The sequence below is a fragment of the Acanthopagrus latus genome, chromosome 14 (genome assembly GCF_904848185.1).
Source record: "Acanthopagrus latus isolate v.2019 chromosome 14, fAcaLat1.1, whole genome shotgun sequence".
NCBI lineage: Eukaryota > Metazoa > Chordata > Actinopteri > Spariformes > Sparidae > Acanthopagrus > Acanthopagrus latus.
This window is the reverse complement of record NC_051052.1, coordinates 3715238-3739792: the sequence shown is the minus strand read 5'-3', so window position 1 is coordinate 3739792 and position 24555 is coordinate 3715238. Positions and strand designations below refer to the sequence as shown.

Below are 24555 nucleotides of genomic sequence, written 5' to 3'. Positions count from 1 at the left end.
ACCCTCTTATACTCTGGATCGTCTTAACTCTCGCATATGTTTTGGGTTGAACATTGGCCATGACTATGTGAGCTGGCCGAAAAAGTGAGCGGAGGAATGAAAGGGTGAACTGTCAGTGAACTGCCTGCCTCCCTCATCCAGGTTGGAGGGTTGAACTCTGGCTTCATGATGGCATGCTGCACAACTTAGGTGTGTCTGTTTTCCATTTGTCTGAGATATTTCCTTATTATAATGCAAAAACCTCATTCAGATTTTTTTAAGCAATGTTAATGTTTTGAGAGGTGTTGATACATCTATCTGTTCTACTTATTCTATCTATTCTATCTATTCCATTTCTATTATTTCACCTACTTTATTCATTTGTATCATTATCTCTGTTACTTCAACTATTTCATGCAATTTATTTTTCATCGTCCCTTGTATTTGTAATTGTATTCTTGCTTTGTTTTGTCAAAGCACTTTTGTAAACTCTGTTTTTAAAAGTGCAATACAAATAACGTTATTAAAAAAAACGTGGCTGTTGCACCGTAACTGCCACACACACACACTGGACCTTGACCATACGCTTGCAGTCTAATTTTTTGTTTCTTGTGACCACAAAGTTCTCCTTCAGAAGCTTTTTTTTCCTATGTCCATGTGATCAGCAGAAACCTTCAGCTGAGCTTTAAGGTGCTGTGTCTGGAGCAAAGGGCTTCTTTCTTGCACAGCAGCCTCTCAGATCACGGCGATGTAAAACACACTCGACTGTGGACAGGTATTTCTTAAAACAAAATGTTTTCTATGCGTTTTGACCTTCTGTACACAGGTAGATGGAGTTTCAGTTCATCATAAACAGAGCTTTTGGAGAATGCCTGCCAGGGTGAAGATATTCAGTTTTCAATTAAATTTTAAGTTTGTTATGTGTGAACAGTTTGTTTGGCAAGCTTCTCACTGGCAAATATGTCCTTATGGTGGAGGTTATATTGCCATCTGTTGGTTTGGCATGCGCTTGACATCCCTAACTTTTCGTTAAATGCTGTTAGTGTGAGTGGGAATGTTTTTGAAACCAGGGGAGGAAAAAATCATTTTAAAGATATCTGTGAACATGTGGATAAGCTCGGAGAGAATGCCCATATAAATGAAACTCCATACCACATTTTCACTGCTACCTTGAACAAGAGCAGACCAACAAGTTCTTATGTATCCTTCTGATCTTTGGAAGACACCCAACTCAGCCTCTGATTGGTTGGCTTTGTTGGTTGTTAACACACACAGTAACACAGTCCATTTTCAGCATTTTTTAGGATTTACTTTTGCAGCAAAACACTCTCTGGCCTCCATCCTGGTCTTCTGCTGCTCCTCCCAGGTCACTCATCCTCCACTTCATTAAGTGTCTCTGTAGAGCAGACAGGCAGGTTGCTGCCACCTTGCCTGTCTGCTCTACCAAACAAGCCCACAGACTTTGCAGCTGCAACATATTACTACTCGTCTTTTTTTTTAGGGTTCTTTTAGGGTTCTTTTAGGGTTTTTTTAGGGTTCTTTTAGGGTTTTTTTTAGGGTTTTTTTAGGGTTCTTATTTATGGGCCTATGTTTTACCTGCAGCCTCTGACCTGCAGTTTAACGAAAGTTTGAGCGTACTTGGATTGTTTGATGCGACAGATAAATTAAGATGAACTTTAAACTTCGCTTTTGAATTTTTATTCAAAGGATTTACATAACATTAAAGCACATGGTAAATCGTGTGAACTTACAAAAGAGCTGCATGATCTGATGTGACAGTATCAACGTGGCTTCTCAAACAGAGAAGGCGTTCAAAAATAAGCATTCAATACAACACTTCCCCCATGCCCCCCTCCCTGCCCCAAAAGAAGAAAACACATAAAAGCAAACACATTAAACACACACACACAAAAAGAATTCCACCACTAAATAATGAATAAGACTAGCCTTTAAAATAAAGCCTCATTTTCCCAGCTGGTCTGGATGCACTCCAAAACATTTGGTACCTCACAACTAGAAACTACACTTTCTACTGAACAGGTAGTGATTTCTCTGTACATGAGGGTTTCCGCAGACGCCTCTCCCCCTCCTCCCTGTCCGTCCGACAACCTTTACCCTGTGGCGAGGTCAGAGGTCATCCGGCGAGCGTGGGCCTGGTATGGAGCCGCTGTGTTCAGGCTCGGGGTAAGGCCTCGTCATGAAAACTGGATCTGCTGTACAGTGGGAATCTGCGACACAGCCACAGAGTTTAATTGTAGATGGTGTGTTTAATATGTAACATAATTATAATCCCATCCAGTGTATTTCAACCAGTGCCCTGTTGCTGCCTTAGCGTGTAATTTACCTGTTGATATGAGGTGGTGTACACCATGACGTTCTGCTGCTGACCATCTGCTGTGATAATCCCTGCTGGCAGTGGATTTGCTGATCAAGAGAGAAATTGTTGTATATTAATGAGACTGAACCTCAAATGTAAAAAGCAACACAAACATTATGAGATATATGTCGAAAGAAGAGGAATGAATACAAGTATTAGCACTTACTGAAGCTATCATCTGTGAGATCCTCTCCCAGGCTTTCTCCCACAGCCACCCCTGGAATCCCCTTCTCCCCCTTCATGGCCTGGAATAACAGCAGAGAAGCAGAGAACATCACACATGAGCAATGCAACATCTAGAATTAGTAACAATGCGGTGAGACTACAAGCTGAAAATATACAGTATAATAATTAAAAAAACAGCAGTGTAGTAATTTAAAAGCAGTATTTGCTTATTCTTTTATCTCCCAGCATTGCCATATTCTGATAAAGTGTAAGCAAAGTTAACCTAACTGCACACTAACTTACTGTGCAGTACCTGTCCAAAATAGAAACCTATTTAGCAAACGTGTTTTTTGAAACATACTGCCGGGAGAAACAGCTGAGGGTGAGGCTAACGCGCCCAACATTAGACTGCACCCTCTAATCATACAGCTTTATAAAATTAGAATTTTGGCCCAGAACTGATCAAAACCAGGTGACTCCTGAGCAATTATTAGACTGGAATCAATCTGGCAACACTACAACTAAACCTACACAAACCTGCAAACAGATAACCTAAGAGGGATACAAACGTGACTGAGAGATTAAGAGTCTGAGGTTAAAACATATATTATAACAAAGTGGTTATATTATTCCATGTCTGTGAGGTCACTTTACGTGGCCATTTTGCCTCACCTCTCGGAACTTCTGCAGGTAGAGCTTCAGCGGCTCCACGTACATGTCAAAGCCCAACGTGGACATGGCGAAAAGGATATCCTCCCCGTTGATGGTCTTCCTCTTCTCCTGGTGGCAGCGCTCACTCGCCTCTGATGTGATGAAGCTGATGAACTCGCTCACACACTCCTGCACACACTCCTTGGCGTCTTTTGCAATCTGTGGAGGATAGAAACAAATTACAGTACATTGTCTCAATTCAAATGGCCTCATGCAATACCTATGTTTTACACCAAAAACTGCAGGACAACTAAACAAGACAAAAAGCTTCCATTTTTCTGCACAATATCACGGTCTTCAGCTAACAGTGACATTCTACTTGAGCTCTAACAAAGTACATTGAACTTTTTCTTTTCTTCCCTTATAAAACATCCTCTTTTCACACTATTCCTCAGTGGAATAGTGACTTTTTGACATCACATATACTTTGGTAGCCCATTGTGGTCAAGTATGCAATCTCACATAAGTGTGATGTGGAAACGTAAAGCCTCAGCTGAACATACCCTGGGCAGAGGACATTTTATGCCCGGCAGTGGAATTTTTTGAAACTTGACAAATATTTTTTGGTGATAGAGTTCAGGTTTTCAAATGTGAGACAAGAGCAGATGTAACTGTAAGAATTTTAAAGCAAGCAATTTAAATTAATTAAATGTCTGACATGTCTGGAGGGAAAAATTCTCTTCTGTATAGACAAAAAAGTTAACCCCAGGAGTGTACCTGCTCTACAAAATTAGTAAAACAACCTGCTGCTACTTTGAGAAACATCTATTCTTGCTTCAATGCACCTATTACACATCTTATTGAATATACTACACAACAAGCAGATATAAGATATTCCTAATAAAACTCCTGCTAGACTATTCCTGCTCCTTTCCTTCTCTTTCACTCACCTTTCCAGTCTGAGGAACAGCATTCTTCATGATGCGAGCAACGTTGGCAATGGGAAGATAGATGTCCTGCTCCCTGAAGTTCTCTTTGATACCACCGTCGTCATGGTCACCCATTCCCTCCTCTGCATCATCTACACAGAGTAAACACATACAGGATCAGCTCTTAGTAATGAGAGCTACAAAAAACAAACAAAAACAACACAAGGGGTTGTTCTTCTTTTGCTGCTCCTCACCATCTTGAGACTGAAGTACATAGTGGCCAGATGCCATGTACTCTCCAGTGATGCCCAGCTGGGAGGCGTCAGTGGTTGAGCTGTCTCCGTCCATCTGCAACAAAGACAGTCTCGTTTAAACAAACGAGGCTACAGAAATACACACCTGACGTCTGAATATACTTAAGCATCTAAAATGAACTCCATGGAATCACACGTCTTACTTGACAATTATTTACAAAGCGCCCTCTCTCTCTCACACACACACACACACACAGACACCTGATCATGACCTAGATCATGTGAGGCTGGAAGAATAAAGTACTAAGAGCAATATCAATGGTGGGTGTATGGCAAGCAACTCATACACAGAAAAAACACTGGGAAATATGTTTTTGAAGAAAAGGTCTAGAGCAGATGCAAATTTGTCTTGGCTGCAATAATAATTCAAGAGAAGTGTTTGGACTCCTGTTGTACTGCTCTTATGATCTGGGTATGTACTGTGTGTCTTGTGAATCTTGATCACTTAGCAACAATATCAAAATATAAGCACTACTCAAACTTAGTTATAATGGGACATTTTAGTGTAATATTCTGTGATATGTCTGATTGTATATTTTGTCAATAATTTTGGTTCTCCAAAAGAAATGTCATTGACTTTTGTTGCATATCAATGCGTGTGCATATATGTACCCATATCCCAACACCCCAAACTAATTTTTAGAAGTGTATGTATGCTGACACCATACAGATTGGATTCAAATTACTCATCTGTGATGATCTTACGCAAGCTGAAATTACAGTATGCGTCATTTAAGCTTGAAAATTATAAAGGACCCCAACTAAATTTCTTTATTACCAGCTGGGAAAACAACTGGACAAAATCAGTGAAGAATTCCAAGTTCCAATCCAATCAATATCACAGGTTCTTAAATGTTGGATTTGTTGCTTTTGGAGATGTTGATCGCCTTTCAGAACCACTTAAAAATGTATTCACCAACAATCAGAGATGGCAAGATAGGCCCTCCCCTAAAAGGACATTTCATGGTCTACAATCACAAACAGAAATTTTACATAACTTTGGACCAATACTATTACCACATTGGTGTAAAATATGTTGGACAAGTGGACAAACAAAAACAAAAAACACCAAAAGGTTTAATAATTACAAACTCCTCTGAGGACAAACTACAACCATTAGATCTGGGTTAAGTCGATAGTTAGCCAATGCTTTCCACATTGATCTTACATTCATTCTGCTTGGACGGTGCCCAAAAACGGCTTGGGCCCTGTGCCAAGACATTTTAGTGGTGAGGAAAACACCGATATGTAACAGTAAACCGAGTTCCACAGAGAAAAACATAAATGGAATATTTCCCCATTAGCTATAATGAACAACCACACCAGTTTTTAAACAGCAGGGAACATCTCTCTCCTACATACACGTTGGCCCTTTATGCAGGATTAACTAAAATGGTTCATCAGTTAGGGGACCACAGGAAAAAAAAAGCACAGATGACTGATCTTGCCTATGCACCATGGATAACCTCCATGTCATACCATGACAGAAAATATAAACTACTCTGATACGAACATGCACATCCAGTGCTATTACCTCTCTTCTATTTTAAGTTGAGTCAAATAGTGAGCCAAGTGTGTGTGTTCGTCCTGAGCCAGTGTAGTAGTGGAGGGAACAAGCTACCACAGCTGACCTCGCTATTCATTTGGTCACTGACTTGGCGAAAAAGCGGTTTGGTACTGTGCCAAAAGGCGCACTCAAACCACCCACGGTTAATATTTGAATTTGTTTTACGTTCAAGAGGATGGACAACGAAGGCCACCGAAACATTAGCCAATCTTTTCACATTGCACGCAGTTGCGTGTGGAGTGTGTTTGAGGGCTCAAGGGGAGGAACGCTGACGAGAAATTTTAAGTGTTTAGCACAAGCCTGCGGCTGCGAGCTACCTTGTTAATTCCGTTTACATCATTGTAACTTAAACGGGTACAGATGCTAGTTCAGACTGCTGTAAAACTGCGATGAGGTTAGTTTACGTTAACCACACGCTTAACACATTGATTTGTGTTTAGCTACCGTATGCTAACTAGCAGATGCCAGCCAAGGGTATTGTGAGATGTTTGGCTAACGTTAGCTAATGTTGACTCACGAGTGGAACTAGCTAGCCAGTTCACTGCTTAAAAGACAGAAACTAATGAGTTCGACGTGATGAAGAGAGACTGCCCAGCGAGCTATTACCTCTTGTAGTTAACCTATTCAGGTACATAGTGTCCCTTGAATATATTTTCATTGTAAATCCACCGCAACTCGCGCCTGCAGAGACAGCGCTGGCCTGTTCTTTGTCGTACGGAGCAGAGCAAGTCATGGCCGGGGCCGAAATCTTAAATTGTAATTTTTAAAGTTTCGCCCGCTGGATACTTCCTGATGAGCAGCCCTCATTCACTCAGACAACAAATAAAAAATCAGACAGAGACGGACATTTCCATTCGAGCTAACGAGAAATCGGTTAGCAATCATTGGCCGGAGCCAGGCACAAACCTGCAATGAAGCCCTGGTTGGTTACCTTCCTGAGACGGCTGTTTGGTTGGACAGAAAATGGCTGCGAAAGGACCAGTCCCAGCGCGGAGCCACGGCTGCACTACCGCATCTGGCCAGCAGAGGTCCGTGCTGCGTTCAGGGACTCATCGCAAGCTCCTGCGTGCGTTACACAATAGCAGCAGTGGCCACAATGTAGTGGGAAGTTGAATTGTAAGTATGACTTGTGTGGTCGGTTGAACGGGCTAAACGATTTTGAGCCTTAGTTGGTTCAATGACCATGGCTTAGCGCAGAGTAGCTGCATTTCGAGACGTCAGCCTGAGGGTAAATGCGCACCGGTCGGTCGGAATCGCAGTACGTTCCAATAATTCCTACTTTTATGGCAGCAAGCGAACGCCTCTCTTCAATCCTACAGGTTTTCCCGCAAATGTTCTACCCTCCCCTCTGCCTGCTGTGAAGACACTGCTCAAGCCAGGGTGATTCTTTGCTAATCGTTTCAGAGGAAACACTGGCACTTTAGGCACCTTAAGAGCTGATCCGGAGGATCACGCCTACACAGAAAGCCCATATATGCCCATCAAAGTAAATTAAGGCGAGTTCCAGTTTAGAGAAGCGTTGAAATTTCACCACTCATTTTTTTCTCACAAAAACAAGGTTGGCTGTAATAACCTCAACAGCCTCTCCCGCCAACCAAAGCCACAGTTCACTGGCGATTGTAAAGCACCGCAATGTCTCATATAGTTTATATGTGGCTGCAGTGGTCGTGTAGTGAAAGTTTTAAGAATGCTGTTTAGCGAGTCCCCGGAGAGGCAGCGGTGTAGTTAAGTTGTTGTTCGCGGTTTCTCCACGAGATGTCGCCACTTCACCGTGACAATGAGAAAGGAACTGTACCTGTACCTGTTCTGGACATCTGAACTTTTTACAATTTCACGTTTCTGTCAGATTCTGGCTAAAACACACAATTCTTCATAAAAAGTCTAAGACCAGTGTCAGTTATCAGTTATTTGATTGGATCGCACATTATATGATGTGAACATGTTTTACTTTTTATCTGGTCTGGGGGCCCAAAGTATTTTTTCCATCCTGGTTGGAAACACACAAAAAAGTTGAAAAGATGCAACTTCCTGGTGTAAATAATATCTTATTTTTAGTTTTGAATTTTTTTAGTTTGTTTCTTTCTTTCCAAAGTGCAAGTTTCGCCAGTCAGAAATGCTGCGTCATTTCACATCATCCAGTGCAACCCACATGTAGCCTACAGCCAGAGAGAGCTGGGGTCAAAGTCCTTTCCTCACTGAGAGTGTTTTTAGTGTTGGTTTTATGTGTCTGTGCTTTTAGGATTAACAGCAGTGGGAAGGTTTCCAGTGTCAGAATCATGGACCCGCCAACTGGGTCATCATCGGAGGCTTATGACTACGACCTGCTGGTTATTGGAGGAGGGTCGGGAGGCCTGGCTGTGGCTAAGGTCAGTGTACTCAGTTCTAACTAAGCTCTGCAGCCAGTTGGATTATTTACAGTGCATGGATTTGTTTCCCATTATTCAAAAACAATATTTTTGTGCTTTCTTCTTTTTATTTGTTCTGGGTTTTTTTTTTTTTTGGTAAAGCTTTGAGATAAAGAGCAAACAATAATGAATAATGATTTTGCATGTGAATTGGACATTTTCACAAGTGAAACTTTAGCTTCTTACTTGTGAATTACCTATATTCATATGCAATTGACTTTTTTTAAGGGTTCAGAAGGCTGAAAGGTAAATGTAATCATCTTACAACACAGGGTTAAACAATGTAAGCAGCTGTAAGTCCCTTTATGCTACTTTTTATGGTGGTGTTGAGGATGAGTTCAGGAGTCTCACAGCCTGAGGGAAGAAGCAGCTCTGTCGTCTGGTGGGAGGACTGTGATTTGTATACTAGGTTGGGTTATATCTTGAAGCATGTCTTTGAACTCTTCATCTTCATCTCAGCCACACACCTGCAAAGTTTCACAACTGTTTCTTGCAAGGCATTGATGCGGTGACAAAATCTGCCCATAGACAGGCAGACAGATGTATAAAAACCTGGCAGTGCTCTCAAAATGTCTGTGTTCATTTCTGCTTCAAAAGGTAACTTGTAATTATTAAGCCGCAATGTGAAAACAGTGTAACAGTGTCAAAGAAGTCTCCAGTAGTGATGAACCTACAGAGAATTATCAGCAAAATCTGCAGCTTCCCATTTTCATACTGGTAAACAGACCGCCATTTCTATAGCACTTTCCCACTTGAGCCGCCCAAAAGCATTTTACAACACATACACACACTGATGGCTGCCATGCAAGTTGTTGGGTTCAGTGCCACACTCACGGATACTCCGTCAAGCATCCGTGGAGTTAAGCCAGTGTTCTCCCTGATTACTGAATGGCCTGCTCTTCCACCCGAGCCACAATTTCAGCACATTGTCATCGGTGGTCTTGCCACAAGTTTACAGCTTTGATTGACTCTCACTTCTCTCATAGTGTCCTTTCATTTGCTCCACAGCAGCTGGATGGGTAGATTGGCAACGGGTTTGTCAGCAAGTTCCCCGCATCGACTCAAATAGGGACAATATGTCAAAATCTGTTTCTGCTGCCCCCAAGTGCCCAGAAAAAAAACAGTTTTTGCAGCGATCCCAAGCTATTTGTGTTTGTCTGCCATAGACCAGTCCATCTGTATGGCAGGTGAATTTTATCTCGTTGTGTTTTATATAATTTGATGACTAACACAGTGGCAGTTTGACATTAGCATTAGCAATATACTGTATATAGATACCATTAGGGAGAAATGAAAGGAAATGAAGGGGTCATTTCTGAGGAGAATGGGTTATCTCGAGGTTATGGATGTCAGGAGGGTTACAAAGCAAAATGAATAATATAAAGGTTTGGATCCGAATGACTTTTAGGTAGGATTTCAAAACTGTTCATTTATTCATATCTGTATTTCATGTGGCTCTAAGTTACTCTCCATGCACGTAGCATTAACCCCCTGCTTCGCTCCCATTGGTTAGACTTCACTCCGCCGACTCAGCCACATAATTGCTGCTAATCTGGTCAGTGAACGCACACTTTTCCAAAGCACAGCTCAGATAATTATCATATTAATGGGCTTTATGGTAATGGGATGATCTGCGATCAGCTCTAGAGGGAAGTGGAAATGAGATGAAGGCGCAGGAGCGCGGGTTGTTGGGAGGGACAAACGCCTAACCCGCTTCAATATTTAATTTCTCTTCTTTCTCAGCTGAGGTCTGACTCCGTCACTCTCATTTATTCTGTTTCGCTCTCCTCCCGCTCCTTTAGGAAGCTGCAGGGTTGAGGAGGAAGGTGCTGCTCCTTGACCTCGCGGCTCCGTCACCGAGAGGGACTAAGAGGGGTGAGTGCTGAATTCCCAGTCTGAAGAGCTGTGATGATTATGAGTCTCTTCTCTTCTCTTCTCTTCTCTTCTCTTCTCTTCTCTTCTCTTCTCTTCTCTTCTCTTCTCTTCTCTTCTCTTCTCCTTTCCTTTCCTTTCCTTTCCTTTCCTTTCCTTCTTGTGTTTTCCTCTCCACTTCATTCTTGTCAACTCTTTTCCTTTCCCTTCCTCCAGAACTGGGTGGTTCCAGTCTGAACACAAACAGCGTCAGGAGATTTCTCCAACAGGCCTCTCTCCTGGGAAAAGCAATTCAAGACTCTCAGAAGTACGGCTGGAGGGAGAAGGAGCAAGGTAATACAACAAAAAATAGCATTCATTTTTAATTGTGGTAATTGTGAAGCAGTCAGTGAAATTGAGATTTAAAACCCAAATTAGACGTGACAGTATAGGAATTGGAAATGTGACCAAATCAAATATGCACAAATGATAGGCTATGCATAATATATCAGTCACCTGAAGCACGTTTCTAGTGTTTGCTTTCTGTCAGCGTCTCATGGCTGGAGAGAGCTGGTAGAGGCCGTGCAGCAGCAGGTGAAGACTTGCAGTCTGGAGCTGAAGAAGGAGCTGAAGCGCTGTGGAGTCTTTTACCTCAACGCTCGTGCAGAGATAGTCGCGCCCCACACAGTGGAGGTAAACATTTAGAAACACATCCAGATCCAGGATCACAGACATACTGCAAAACCAGTACCTTTTAGCAGTTTTAGACAGTAAGCAGTGTTACACCCGCAAACGTAATAACTGCCCACAAACGTAATAAACCACAAACGTAATACAAATCTGCAGCTTTGAATGTAATAATCCCGCAAATGTAATAAATTTCCCACAAACGTAACAAAATTTGCCTACTGCAAACGTAATACTGAATTTCCTGCAAATGTAATAACTATTACATTTGCAGGAAATTATTACATATGTGGGAAAGTGAAAATCTGTAAATGTAATAACTTCCCACAAATGTAATATGAGACAAAATAATGATCTTTGTGGTTGGTGTTGTTTATTTGTTTACTTATAAACCTGCCAATAGTGACTGAATGTTGACAAGCAACCCGCAGGTCAGGTGGGGCAGGTCAGAAAGTGACAGAGCAGTGTTCTAAGTTATTAATAACACACACACACACACACACACACACACACACACACACACACACACACACACAGGTCATGCTCATAATTTTAAGGGCTATGGCTACAAGCCTATGCTGGTGGCTTATGAGAGCCAATGTTTGAACCATTTAAGCTAGAAGATCCGCGGTTTGCGTCCCGGTTAGGACGCCTGGGATCTTTCTGTGTGGAGTTTGCATGTTCTCCCTGTGCAGCGTAGGTTTTCACCGGGTACTCCGGCTTCCTCCCACAGTCCAAAAACATACTGAGGTTAATTGATTATTCTAAATTGTCCGTAGGTGTGAATGAGAGTGTGCCTGGATGTTTGTCTCTATGTGTAGCCCTGTGATAGACTGGCGACCTGTCCAGGGTGTCCCCTGCCTTCGCCCTAAGTCAGCTGGGATAGGCTCCAGCCCCCCCGCGACCCTGCAGAGGATTAAGCGGCGTACATATAATGTACAGATAATGGATGGATGGATGGATATCAAAAGCCAAAAACTTGAATAGATAGTCCATTCTTTGAAGTAGGCCTAATGAAAACATTTGTCAAGATTTAAGACTGGTCCATGTTCTTTTTGATAGTAACATGGACCAAGACTGTCTGAACACTGACAATTAAAGACTTGCAAATAAATAATGACTGTAACTTAAATTAATCTACCATTGTGAATGCAGGAAAGTGAGCAGGCTCTAGGGGTGATTGCACTGTTCTATTAAGGAGAAGTACTTTTGGTCAAGCAACTTTTTCCTATCGAGCGGCAAATTCTTGGAACTCCACACCAAGTGCCTGATCTACCCACTATTGCTTCATTTTCCAAGCATCTTAAACTTTGGAAAATCAAACCTGTTGCCACTAATTGTGATCATTTTTAACTTGTCCACTGCTGCTGATTTGTTGTGTGTTATTATCTATTGTATATTATAATGTTTAATTTTTACATGTCCACATAGTTGGGTACTCACAAATTATAACTGTTAATGAATTATTGTAGTATGTAATAAGTCTGCAATTCTATCATCTTTATTCTTAGGCAGTAGAGCAATGTGCAATTCAACAAGCACTTTATATTTCTGTTCTAGTTCTCTCTGTATTATAAAATTACCATTGTTGGTATTTAATTATTGTCAAATGTATTGAGAATTGTGCAATTAAAATAGCACTTTATATCTAGTGTGCAATTGGGCAAGTTGCAATATAATACGCATTAAACACGTAACTTTGCATGAAAAAAATGCTACATCGACACGTTTGACAATCTAGCGGACTCAATTTTTAAGGTAGCGCAAAACCAGCGGTATTATATGAATCTTGAGATTTCAATGAATCCATTGACACCAAATACATCATGCTTGCTGACCGGGTAAGGAGTGAAAAGTTGTTGCTGTTTTACCGCGAAGTGACTATAGACCTTTATTTAAGCTGGCATGTGGTGCAGCTAATTATGTTGGAGTATCATGCTACATAAGAGGAAAAAAATACAAGAGGGACACTTTTGACAATATAGCGGACTGAGCTTTAAAACTACTGCGAAACCATCATATATCTTGAGATTTCAATGAATTCATCAATACAAAATACATCATGCTGACTTACCGGGAAAGGGGTGAAAAGTTCTGCCAAAGTTGTAGCCTGTCAGTGCGTCTTCTTTGTTCTGATTGGCAGAGTGGTGGTGCATACCCATTCATTCATTTATTTGCAGCAACAAATCATCAACAATTACATCACACTTAATTGAAAGGCCGTTTATTTAAAATAATGTAACATAATGTAACATTGGGAATTTTTCTGTTACTTACGGTAGCCTACATGGCAATTCTCACTTTCCTGCATTCACAATGGTAGATTAATTTAAGTTACAGTCATTATTTATTTGCAAGACTTTAATTGTCAGTGTTCAGACAGTCTTGGTCCATGTTACTATCAAAAAGAACATGGACCAGTCTTAAATCTTGACAAATGTTTTCATTAGGCGTACTTCAAAGAATGGACTATCTATTCAAGTTTTTGGCTTTTGATATCCATCCATCCATCCATTATCTGTACATTATATGTACGCCGCTTAATCCTCTGCAGGGTCGCGGGGGGGCTGGAGCCTATCCCAGCTGACTTAGGGCGAAGGCAGGGGACACCCTGGACAGGTCGCCAGTCTATCACAGGGCTACACATAGAGACAAACAACCAGGCACACTCTCATTCACACCTACGGACAATTTAGAATAATCAATTAACCTCAGTATGTTTTTGGACTGTGGGAGGAAGCCGGAGTACCCGGTGAAAACCTACGCTGCACAGGGAGAACATACAAACTCCACACAGAAAGATCCCAGGCGTCCTAACCGGGACGCAAACTGCGGATCTTCTAGCTTAAATGGTTCAAACATTGGCTCTCATAAGCCACCAGCATAGGCTTGTAGCCATAGCCCTTAAAATTATGAGCATGACCTGTGTGTGTGTGTGTGTGTGTGTGTGTGTGTGTGTGTGTGTGTGTGTGTGTGTTATTAATAACTTAGAACACTGCTCTGTCACTTTCTGACCTGCCCCACCTGACCTGCAGGTTGCTTGTCAACATTCAGTCACTATTGGCAGGTTTATAAGTAAACAAATAAACAACAACAACCACAAAGATCATTATTTTGTCTCATATTACATTTGTGGGAAGTTATTACATTTACAGATTTTCACTTTCCCACATATGTAATAATTTCCTGCAAATGTAATAGTTATTACATTTGCAGGAAATTCAGTATTACATTTGCAGTAGGCAAATTTTATTACGTTTGTGGGAAATTTATTACATTTGCGGGATTATTACATTCAAAGCTGCAGATTTGTATTACGTTTGTGGTTTATTACGTTTGTGGGCAGTTATTACGTTTGCGGGTGTAACAAGCAGTATAAAATGTGGAGGAGTGAGGGGCCGATATGCAATAAAAGGTCCCACCAGCTGGACCTGAACTGATGACTTTACATGTATATGGTCAGTGCTTTAGGTCTCTAGCCCCTCAGGACTACATGCAGTTCCAAATGGTGGTGTTGATTCCTTAATCCCTTACTTGTATATGTAGTTTACAGTAGGAGTTTAAATGCATAGTTTTAACTAAGCATTACCAGCATTCAGATGATTTAGAATACTGCAGTTTGACTTCATCAGTTGCCATTCTATGCTTAATTGTTTGGAGGCAGAACATTCAAATTTTCCCCAAAAAACAGAGACTAGGACTATAAATTTCCTTCCAAAATACACATTCAAAAAGTCACACCAGCCATTAAGACCTGAATCGCTATTTACTTTCTATTCCTAAAGAGAAATTGAGCGTTTTCTTAATCGTGTCACACATTTGTGTTGCTGGTGGAGATTAGTAGTTGGAAAAAAGTCTCAGTAGTGTTTTCAGAGAAGCCATCAGCCTGGCAAAGCTTCTGCTCACACTGACCTTAAGCGGAGGTAGAGTGGGTCGTCCAGTAACTGCAAGGTCTCTAGTACGATTCCCCCGACTCTTCTGGCCGCATGTTGAGTTATCCTTGATCAAGATACTGAACCCCAAAGTGCTCCCGATAGAGGGTTGGCACCTTGCTTGGCAGCGTCTGCTTTGAGCAGTCAGTAGACTGTAAAAGCACCATATTGCGGAATTTGAGCACAAGGCAGATAAGCCGAAGCATTGAAATTAGATGTTGTTTGCCTGACTGGGTAAGCAAAGCAAACTTTTAATGCTGCGTTGGATCTTAAATTGGTCTCTCGTCCATGTTGACTGCTTAGTGAAACTGACTGGAGGGAAAACAGAACACGTGTAAAGGACATTACCATCGCCTCTGACCGATGGTAATGTCCTGTGAAAATAGGTTGTGTGCATCCATCTAAGCAAAAACAGAGCATTCAGTGTGGTGGCTGATTCAAGTTGTAGTTCTGTGCTCAAAATGTGATTAGGAATAGAAATCATAGGAATCATCTCTCTCATTATGTTCAAAACTTGGCCCTTACCATATGGCACACTTTCATCATCAGTGTAATCTGCGTTTTTTTCGTGTTATTGTTTAATCAGGTGATGGACACGAATGGGAGCAAGAGGCGCGTGACGGCAGAGACCTTGGTCATCGCTACAGGGGACAGCCCTCAGTACCTGGGCGTACCTGGAGACAGAGAGTACTGCATAACCAGGTCACCCAGCACTCAAACGTGACATTCTGTTTTCACATCCAAAGAAATGTCTAAATACAAATAGACTGTGTCACAGAACTTGTGAACATCACCTCCCTCTCTCCTCCCAGTGAGGATCTCCTCTCCCTGCCTCACCCCCCTGGTCGTACTCTGGTGGTAGGCGGGTCTGCAGAGGGTCTGGAGAGCGCTGGCTTCCTGTTTGGCCTCGGGCTGCCAGTCACCGTCATGCAGCAGCATGACCTGCTGCAGGGGTTCGACCAGAAAACGGCGCAGAAGATAGAGAACCACATGATCGTCAGTGGAGTGAAGTTCCTTTATCACTGTTCACTCACCAAGGTACTGAGTAAGATGAAGATGGGGAGTTGAATGTCACTTGAATAGGAAAACTTTTTTTAATGTGGTCTTGCTTGTGTGTGTGTGTTAGGTGGAGCAGACTGAAGCCAGCAGTAAGGAAGTTGTTTCAGGTATAACAACTGTTATGTTGAAATAGTAGTGTGGTAAAAGTACCGTAGTTCAGAGGCTAAATGTGGTGATACAGTTTTTTTTCTCTTCAACTGTTCAACTCACTGCACCTGCACTTTTTTGTGTTAAACATTTCCTCAAAGCTAAAAAGAACTTTGACCAAAAAAATACTCCAGATTTATCTCCTGCACCCCACAGACATTGATGGAAAGTGAATCAGTAGATTTACTCAAATGCTGTAAGGTAGTTCAATTTTGAGGACGTCTGCTTGACTCAAATTTTTGCTTTTGGGCAACTTTATACTTCACATACCGTCTGGTGGGCAGTATTGTACTTTTTACCTCTCTAACTTTATTTAGAATATCTAGTAATTAATTACTTTTCAGATTAGATTTTACGCAAACATAGTATGCATTTATAAGATACAATGCATTGTTATAGGCGAAACAAGTGGCCCTTACTTTTTTTTTTAACTTGTGGCACCTTATAAAGCACAAAGTTGCAGAGTATCTAGCTGAGGCTCTTTATCCCATTTCACATTTGTATGAGTTGTTAGCATTTGCACATTTTTTGTCCAGATGACTGTTTCAAAGAGGTAACGCTTCCAAATATCTCACAAAAAGCAAACGTTAGAGACAAGTACAATGTTTCTTTTTTCATCTTTTCCATCCACATTAATTATCTCACTATCCATCAGATTTACCATGTTTCTCACAAAATGAGTACTTTTACCTTTGACACCATCGATACATGTGGTGATAATACCACCAGCAGTGTACCAGCATGTTCGTAAAATGTGGAACTATACTTTTACCTGAGAAAGTGATCAATAAATGATCAGAGTGCTTCTTCCAGCGCTGCCCACAGACTCTTTGATGTCCACCCTTACATGATTTATAGATCAATCTCAGATCACCTCTTAGAAGAGGATCGTTAAAGTTGCCTAGAACCCTGTGTTTCCAAAGATACCAAACATAACAGACTGAGTAACAGGGCGAAATCTCTATTGAAGTAACACGCAAGCCCTAGACACTCTGATTTGACTGAATTTGACAATTTTACAAAATGTTTTAAGTCAAATGTTTAAATGTTTAGTTAAAACATAATCCTATTTCAGCAAAGAGTTAGAGTAGTGATGCTGTCATTTATTTTAAATCTACTTGAAGGACTAGTAATAGTCTATATTTTGTGAAATCCCCTGAAAAGTAAGCAGCATGTGTGTATCATGATACATCTTTTTCCGCTGTGTCATCGAGCTTTACCATTTCCCCAAAACTATTAAAAACACGTCAACGGGTCACACTGTCGTACTCGGTCTCATGTTCCTTCATCACGATGAAGGCACAAACTGTACTTTATTGTGACCCAGTCACATATACACCATACACTCGAGAACCCAATGCAGAGTTATTTGCCACTGAAAAAAAATGGCATTTTTTTCTTGTTTGAGAAACATTTTATAAAAACAGTGACCAGCTGTTATAGAAACATTACTGACATGTTTTAAAGAATGAGATTATGAAAGTCTGAGGTGAAAATAGAATTGAACTGAGTACATTTTCAGCAGGGTTAGGGTCAAATCATCTTGGAGCCACAGACAAAGTGGAGAAGTGGACTTATGAAGAGTTAATTGACTCTTCAGTATAAACAATTACAACTACTTAAGTTACAGGTGAAAAACAGATTTAGTCAAGGTGTTTAAGCTGAGCTAGAAGATTAATCAGGTCATTTTTTATTATCTTTATAATTAGATGATTCTGCAGCAACACCGCAGCAGTTTTCGAACGGGGGACTTCGAGCGACCATCATCTCTAAGGAAGGTCAAACCATACAGGAAGACTTCGATACAGTATGTCGTCTATGTCCAGTTCATTTTGTCTTCCTCTCCAATAGTTCACTTGTCAATATGTCAAAGAACAGTAGAAAACAGTCTTGTTATCAGATTGAGGACCATGCAGTCCTGTGGTGACCCCATGGATGCTTGCCTCCCTCTGTTTGTGCAGGTGCTGCTTGCTATTGGAAGGAAAGCCACTACCGACGACATTGGCCTGGAGTGTGTTGGGGTGCAGCGCAGCCAGGAGTGCGTTCAGTCCGTCCATACTCATTCTGGCTTCCTGTCTTTGCAGCGCGTTATGTTTTGTTAACGGTGTGTGTGTGTGTGTGCGCTTCTATATGTGTGCAGCACCGGCAGGATCCTTGCGAATGAAAGGGATCAGACCAGTGTAGATCATATTTACGCCATCGGATCAGTGCAGCATGGACGCCCCTCCACTACAGGCCTCTCAGTGCATGCTGGGACACTGCTGGCCCGTCGACTCTACAGAGGAGACAGCACCTTGGTAATCAGTTCATAAATAGTTATACTGACTGTAAAATGATGCATAATTTCTCCATGGCCGTTGATCCGTCAGCCTTAAAGGATCCGTATTTTTTGCCATTATTCATTTTGCCTGTGTTTTGAAGCCTGCGTGTCAGCCAAATGTTGCGTATGAGACAATAAAGTTAGAAGCAATCTGAGCCGATCTAATTTTCCATTCCCAGTGCGATTACTCCAACGTGCCCACTGTTGTGCTCACTCCACTGGAATATGCTGCCTGTGGTCTGTCTGAGGAGAAAGCTAATCTAACGTTTGGAGAAGCCAATGTAGAGGTACACACACACACACACACACACACACACACACACACACACATACATACACATACACACGTACTCACTAGCATACATACTCAAACAATTACCCCCAAAATCAAATTGTCTTCCCTTTTTTCCAGGTGTATCACAGCCACTACTGGCCTCTGGAGTGGGAGCTTCCTGGAAAGAATAAAAACTCCTGCTATGTTAAAGTCATCTGCCACATCCCTGACCATGTATGATTTTTTTTTTCTTCTTTTTTTAAGCTGTACTAATAGATATTTCTGTATGAACAGTAGATCATGTAACTGCGTAATGTGAAAGGTGTCACTTGTCACAAACCCACAAAGAATGATGAATAGTCCCACAGTTGCCGTCACCTTTGAGAAGTGTTCTAGCCGCTGTCAGCTCATTGATTTGGGTTTTATGGCCCGTTACATAACCGTTCTGTTCACTCTCACTGCTCTCATCATGTTTTCAGAAGCAGCAGAATAGCCACATATTTATCTCAGGAGTCAGTAGAGCCCAAAACAGAACTATATACGTAGCTATAGAAGTTAGATTGATTTGTCTGGCAAGAAACACAACTCCTGATTAATGTCATTGTAAGGTGCTAATATATGCTAACAGCTCGTGGTGGCCCAAGTCGCCAAACACTTAATCACTTAATACACATTTGAATACTTTAGAGTTCTCAATATCAAGAATGGAGCTGTTTTTTTATTTTTATTTTTGGTCCATTAGACCTTATATCTCAGATTGTGCGAATTGCCTTCCATTTCCTTAAATCTTTGTCCACTAAGTCTGTTCTCACTTAATATGTTAGTTTTTTTCCTGTAGTTGGCATTCAACTTTAAATTGTGAGAACTGATTCAGTAGAAAGTATGTTACGCAGCTGTAGCGTGATATAATATTGCTCAGAATTACTTTTGATCAGGTATCTCTGTGCATTCATTTCCACCGAATGAGGCAACTGTGAAGCTATATGATATGTCTAGACAAGCTGAAGCCCCCCCCCTGCCGCCTTCATCAGTTAGAGCTTTTTCCATTTCCCCTTCGGACACTTAGTCATAACGCCACCAGTTGTGCAACAGTTCACACCTCATTAATCCACCTACCTCCTGTTATATTTTTAGTTCTGTCCACAACTGACTTGGCACCACTTGAGATAACTGCATATCAGAAATCAGAATGCATCCCTGCCAAGCAGGTGATGACTGTTATTATATATGTTCTCTGCTCATTTGCACTGATTATGTGTGTATAAATTATACTCCCATCCTTGCCATTTTAATTGGGCTTTATTCCTTGTCTGCAGATAGTAATCATGATTGAAATACCCTGCAGCCATCAGAACCACTAAACTAGCTTTTGAAACAAGTTGGTCTTTATTTTTTTAAATGTGTTCTTGTGTGAATAACTTAAGACAGTCTGGGGACTCATACTTGGACTATGGATTAAACTCGGACATGACAGGAGCTCTGACTTGAACACAATAAACTTGAGGTTCATGTGAGCTTGGTCATGACCCTGATGACTCAGATTCCCATTTTAGCTTGAGAACTCGCTTCATATGACCACAATTATGACTAGGACTCGGTTCATTCAGGTGTTGTGAGCTTGCTCTGACAATGATATGGGAACTACTGGAGACCCAGGCAAGATCTTAGGGACTTGGAACCGCCCTAGGACTTAATGGAGGACTTGGGGCAGGATTTAGACATGGCTTTTTTCTCACTCTCATACTTAGTAAATTGGGCACACGTCTAACATGATGGCTTCAGGCAGTGCCTTAGACATTAGGAACCAGGCTCAGAGATGAGAAGACTTGAGTAAGTTGAACTCCACTTGACTCCGACTCGGACAGTACCACAGGAATTTGGAAGACCTGGGATTTGACTCAAGATTCCCAGCGTAGTGGGAATCCCTAACCACTCAGACAGAGCCTCAGTGACTCACATTTGGGTTTATTTCTGGAACAGAGGAACTGTCACTTGACTTGGATATGAACTTGAACTTTGACTGACTTTAGATGTGATATTTCAGATCTGATGTGATTCAGGCTTTGAGTATATGAGACTCCAAGTGGACAGAGCCTCGACTACTCAGACATTAGTCTCAGGGCCTGATGTGATATTTGTGCCTCTGAACATCTTAAACATCAATAACTTGTAGCTAACTTTGGTGGACCTACCACAACACTGCTTTGTCTCAACAGGAGCGCGTGGTTGGTCTCCATGTCATGGGCCCCAGTGCTGGAGATATCGTCCAAGGCTTTGCTGCAGCAATGAAATGCGGTCTCACAAAAGAACAGCTGGATGCCACGGTGGGCATCCACCCCGGGTCAGCCCAGGTCAGCATCCCTATTTCCACACCACCTCATAACAGCTTTGATAGCTGTAAATGCACAAAATGACCATCTGCCGCTTTTGACACCTATCGATTTTTACCTCCAGCTATAACATTAATTCACCATCACCTCCTTAATGTGCTCTCACACTCTGCTTTGAGGCACTATGCTGTGAGGTCAGTTTTGAAAAATTACCATGTTCAGTCCTTGAAAAAGGCTCTGCTGTCTGGGGTCAATGCCAGGCTAGCAGAATCAAATGAGTTTGCTGCTCCGAACGCTGAATTATTCATGGCCAATATTTAATAAACCTCACTGCTCACAGTTTATCTCTGTGCAGACTGACCCCACAGTACATGAGTGGGTTAATTCTTTACATTTTTAAACTTAATTAATAAGACATTCAATGGAGAGTTTAATTGAGGTCACTGTTTCTGGCAATGCCTGCTAAGAAGGGGTCTGGGGATATTGTTTAATGGCTAACCCCGTTGGACCGATTGATTAGGTGAATTGATTACTCTGAGGGAAGGAGGTTTCTGTAATTATGAACTTTCGATTGGTGTTTAACACAGTAGAGCTCAGAGGTTTGCTCTCAGATTTCAAACTTGTTACGCTTCTTTTCACGTCTGTGTTTTGCACACATCATGCTGTCACTTTTGTCCTTACTACGCTGAATCATGTTGAAGAGCTTTTGACTGCTTTTAGACATGCATCATTTGGCTTGTCAGTTGTCGTTTGTTGCTTCCTAAAGTTCCTCTTAAAAAAAAGTCCCACCAGACCCTCTTTTATAGCGAACAAAGGCTGCTGGTCACCATTTCATGACATAATTTCGTAAGCGTTCGATTTTTTTTGAGTTTGTGTTGTTGAGTTTTTGGAGGGATGCTGCCTTCTGTTGATAAGTTTGGCAGGTGTAGTTTGGTAGAAAGAACTGATCCCAACGAGATCTGTGGATTATCTTGAGTAGACGGGTCATCTCAGCTTCTGGAGAGGGAAAATTGCCGTTGAGTTTTTCAAAAGTCTATGTCACCATTTAGCCATGAGAACTTGTGTAATAATATGTCAAACCGTGTTGTGTTTACAATTGTTGAGTGGTAAAAAAAAAAAAAAAATTGTGGATGTGTGTTTTATGTATTATCAAAAACTTGGAGCAATCATGTGCTGGATCTTTTTTCTTACTGGCACTGGGAGGATGTTTGCAAATATCAGAGGGGCTTTAAGACATTAAGGGTATGGAGAGTTTTCATTTATTTCCATCTTGCTATTAATTAATTGCAGTTGGTAAATGAAAACCCTGCAGTCCCTATCGTACAATTGGGCTTCAGTTGGGATTGAGTTAGGCTTGGATTTTCATTTCACGAAGGTTACCAAACAAGAGGATCTGTTTATATTTTCTATGTAGCAGAGGACAAAGTTAACTTTTTACACACTCTCTGCCTGTGCAGGGCAGTATTGCCTCCCGGCGTGTTGACACCCTCTGATAAGGTCTCTCTCTTCTGTCTAGGTGCTCACCTCATTGACCCAAACCCAGCGTATGTCTGAGGCGCTAATGATGCGTGGGAACTGCTGAGGTTAGCCCCCTGCTGCCAATCACAGTTGCCCATGGCAACAGTGCAAGACAGCAGGGAAGGGCTTTGCTATCACCCTGAAGAGAGATGGCGGCAGCACGGCCAGTCAACCGTCCCGTGACGCCCTCGCCTGAAGCCTGACAGACGGGCGGGCGCGGACCGATGCTCTGCTGCTGACTCGCTCCCTGTTTTTGTGCGTGTTTTTGTCCGTGCTGCTTTTTAGGTTTGTTTGCATTTTTTATGAACTGTGTGCCTGAAGCGTAACTTTGAAATACAGTAGCATTGATGCATTTTAATGGCTCCCGGCTTTGAGGGAGATAAGATGCTCCCCAAGGTTCTGCCTCTGAAAGCCCCTGTAAGCTTTAATATAGCTGAGTTTTAAAGGCTGCGGGAGAGTGATAAGACTCTGGGATTTGATGCATTTACATGGAGTGAAAGCTCCGGCTTAGACTCTTGCTTTTTTATTGCTATGGCACAGGCCTCAGGGGTTTTATAGCCTTAATTTCATGTAATGAACTAGATGAGGATTATGGAATTACCCAAATTAATTGTGTTTATCGGCGAATGCTCTCGCTTTAATTGATGCATATGGTGTCTTTATTAAGACTTTAGGCCAGAGTTCGTGACGCATTCTCTTGTTTGCTTTTCCTCTTTTATATTCTCCTTGATTCAGCACCGCCAAGCGTAACGACCGTCTTAAAACAACTGTTGAATATTCATGCAGATCGTTACGTGAAGTATCTCATCTCAAATGAATGCAGCGGCCAGAGTGCAGCTATTTCTTAAGTTGACGTTTATCCCGCCACCTCAACGCTACACTCAGAGTACAGATGTGAGCCTGTAGTGGCGTGCATTGTGCTTTTGCCAGCTGAGCATTGCAGCATTTAGATGCAAATCTGATGCTATCCTCCAGACCACCTTCTGATCCCCCCGCCCCCCCTCCCGGACGAAGCTGCTACTGTAAGTAAGACAGATATCCTAATTAGAAAAAGTGCACAGGAGTGTCTCTTTTGGCGTGTGCCTGAAAATGCCATTAGAGCGTAATTTGATCAAGGCAAAGCAGCAGCCATGACTTTGTGCAGGTCTCATAGCAAGGTTAAGATGCCGCATAGAGGTCTATCTATCACTGCCTGCTCCTCTTGGACAGCGTTCAGAGGTTTCACCTGACCCCCGCGGGTAGTGTGTGCTCTCCCACCACTAGATGGCACTGTAGCTGTATTGGGAAGAGGGTAAATGAAGCAATAATTAGTGCCTTTTGTTATAACTGGAGAGAAATTAAATTAAACTGATGCAAAGATGTGTGCGTGTTGAAAATAATTATTGCTATTACAACTATTTTGGCATTCATCTGCAACTATTTTGATAATTAATTAGTTTGAGTAATGTTAGGAGAAAAAAGTCTAAATTGTCGGATTCCAGCTTTTTAAATGTGGTTATTAAGGAGTGCCAATTAGCTCACTGGGTTAAGCAGCTGTTCCATGCACAGAGGCTCTGTCCCAGGTTCAAGTCCTGGCCTGGCGCCCTTTTTCTGCGTGACACCCTCCCTCTCTCTAAACCTGTTTCCTGTCATCTCTGAAGCTGTCTTACCAATAAAGCCATACAAAAGGCCATACAATAAATACAAAAAAATTTAAATGTGAGTATTCTGTGGTTTATTTCCTCTTCTGTGACAGTAAACCGAATATCTTCGGGTTGTGCACAAAACAAGACATTAAGGAATTGGGGCTTTGAGAAAAAAAAACTAATCCTTGTACCACCACTACTTTACTACTACTACTACTTCTCATACTACTACTAAACTACTACTATTCAACTGAATATCCTCAGGTTGTGGACAAAACGACATGTGAGGATGTCATTTCTGGCTTTGAGAGATTAAGGGTACTTAATACGATTGTCTTGCTAAAGAGTGCGTACTCATCCTTTACTGAACTGTACTCCAATAGCCTATATACGGCTGCCTAAAAACTAAATATACCAGTGCTTAA

General features: G+C 41.7%; 2 protein-coding genes across 7 annotated transcripts; one reads left to right on the top strand and one right to left on the bottom strand.

The window, feature by feature from the left end:
* Positions 1-1661: 1661 nt before the first annotated feature.
* On the bottom strand, positions 1662-7028 carry nfyba (nuclear transcription factor Y, beta a). 2 transcript variants are annotated; one of them, XM_037121603.1, is made up of 7 exons: positions 6889-7028; positions 4356-4449; positions 4123-4253; positions 3194-3391; positions 2523-2601; positions 2324-2403; positions 1662-2207 (listed from the first exon to the last, which is right to left on the bottom strand). In XM_037121603.1, exons 2-7 carry the CDS (start codon positions 4447-4449, stop codon positions 2175-2177), a joined length of 615 nt encoding a protein of 204 aa, XP_036977498.1. In that variant the 5' UTR covers positions 6889-7028; the 3' UTR covers positions 1662-2174. The 2 variants fall into 2 exon arrangements, with proteins under 2 accessions (XP_036977498.1, XP_036977499.1); XM_037121604.1 differs by lacking the exon at positions 6889-7028 and adding an exon at positions 6589-6867.
* Positions 5954-24207, top strand: LOC119032437 (thioredoxin reductase 1, cytoplasmic-like). 5 transcript variants are annotated; one of them, XM_037121598.1, is made up of 15 exons: positions 5954-6376; positions 8222-8348; positions 10190-10262; positions 10476-10592; positions 10789-10931; positions 15444-15559; positions 15670-15895; positions 15984-16023; positions 17773-17870; positions 18025-18101; positions 18204-18360; positions 18563-18670; positions 18796-18891; positions 20874-21008; positions 22504-24207. In XM_037121598.1, exons 1-15 carry the CDS (start codon positions 6372-6374, stop codon positions 22567-22569), a joined length of 1584 nt encoding a protein of 527 aa, XP_036977493.1. In that variant the 5' UTR covers positions 5954-6371; the 3' UTR covers positions 22570-24207. The 5 variants fall into 5 exon arrangements, with proteins under 5 accessions (XP_036977493.1, XP_036977495.1, XP_036977494.1 ...); XM_037121600.1 differs by lacking the exon at positions 5954-6376 and adding an exon at positions 6969-7098; XM_037121599.1 differs by lacking the exon at positions 5954-6376 and adding an exon at positions 7133-7478.
* The last annotated feature ends 348 nt before the right edge of the window (positions 24208-24555 follow it).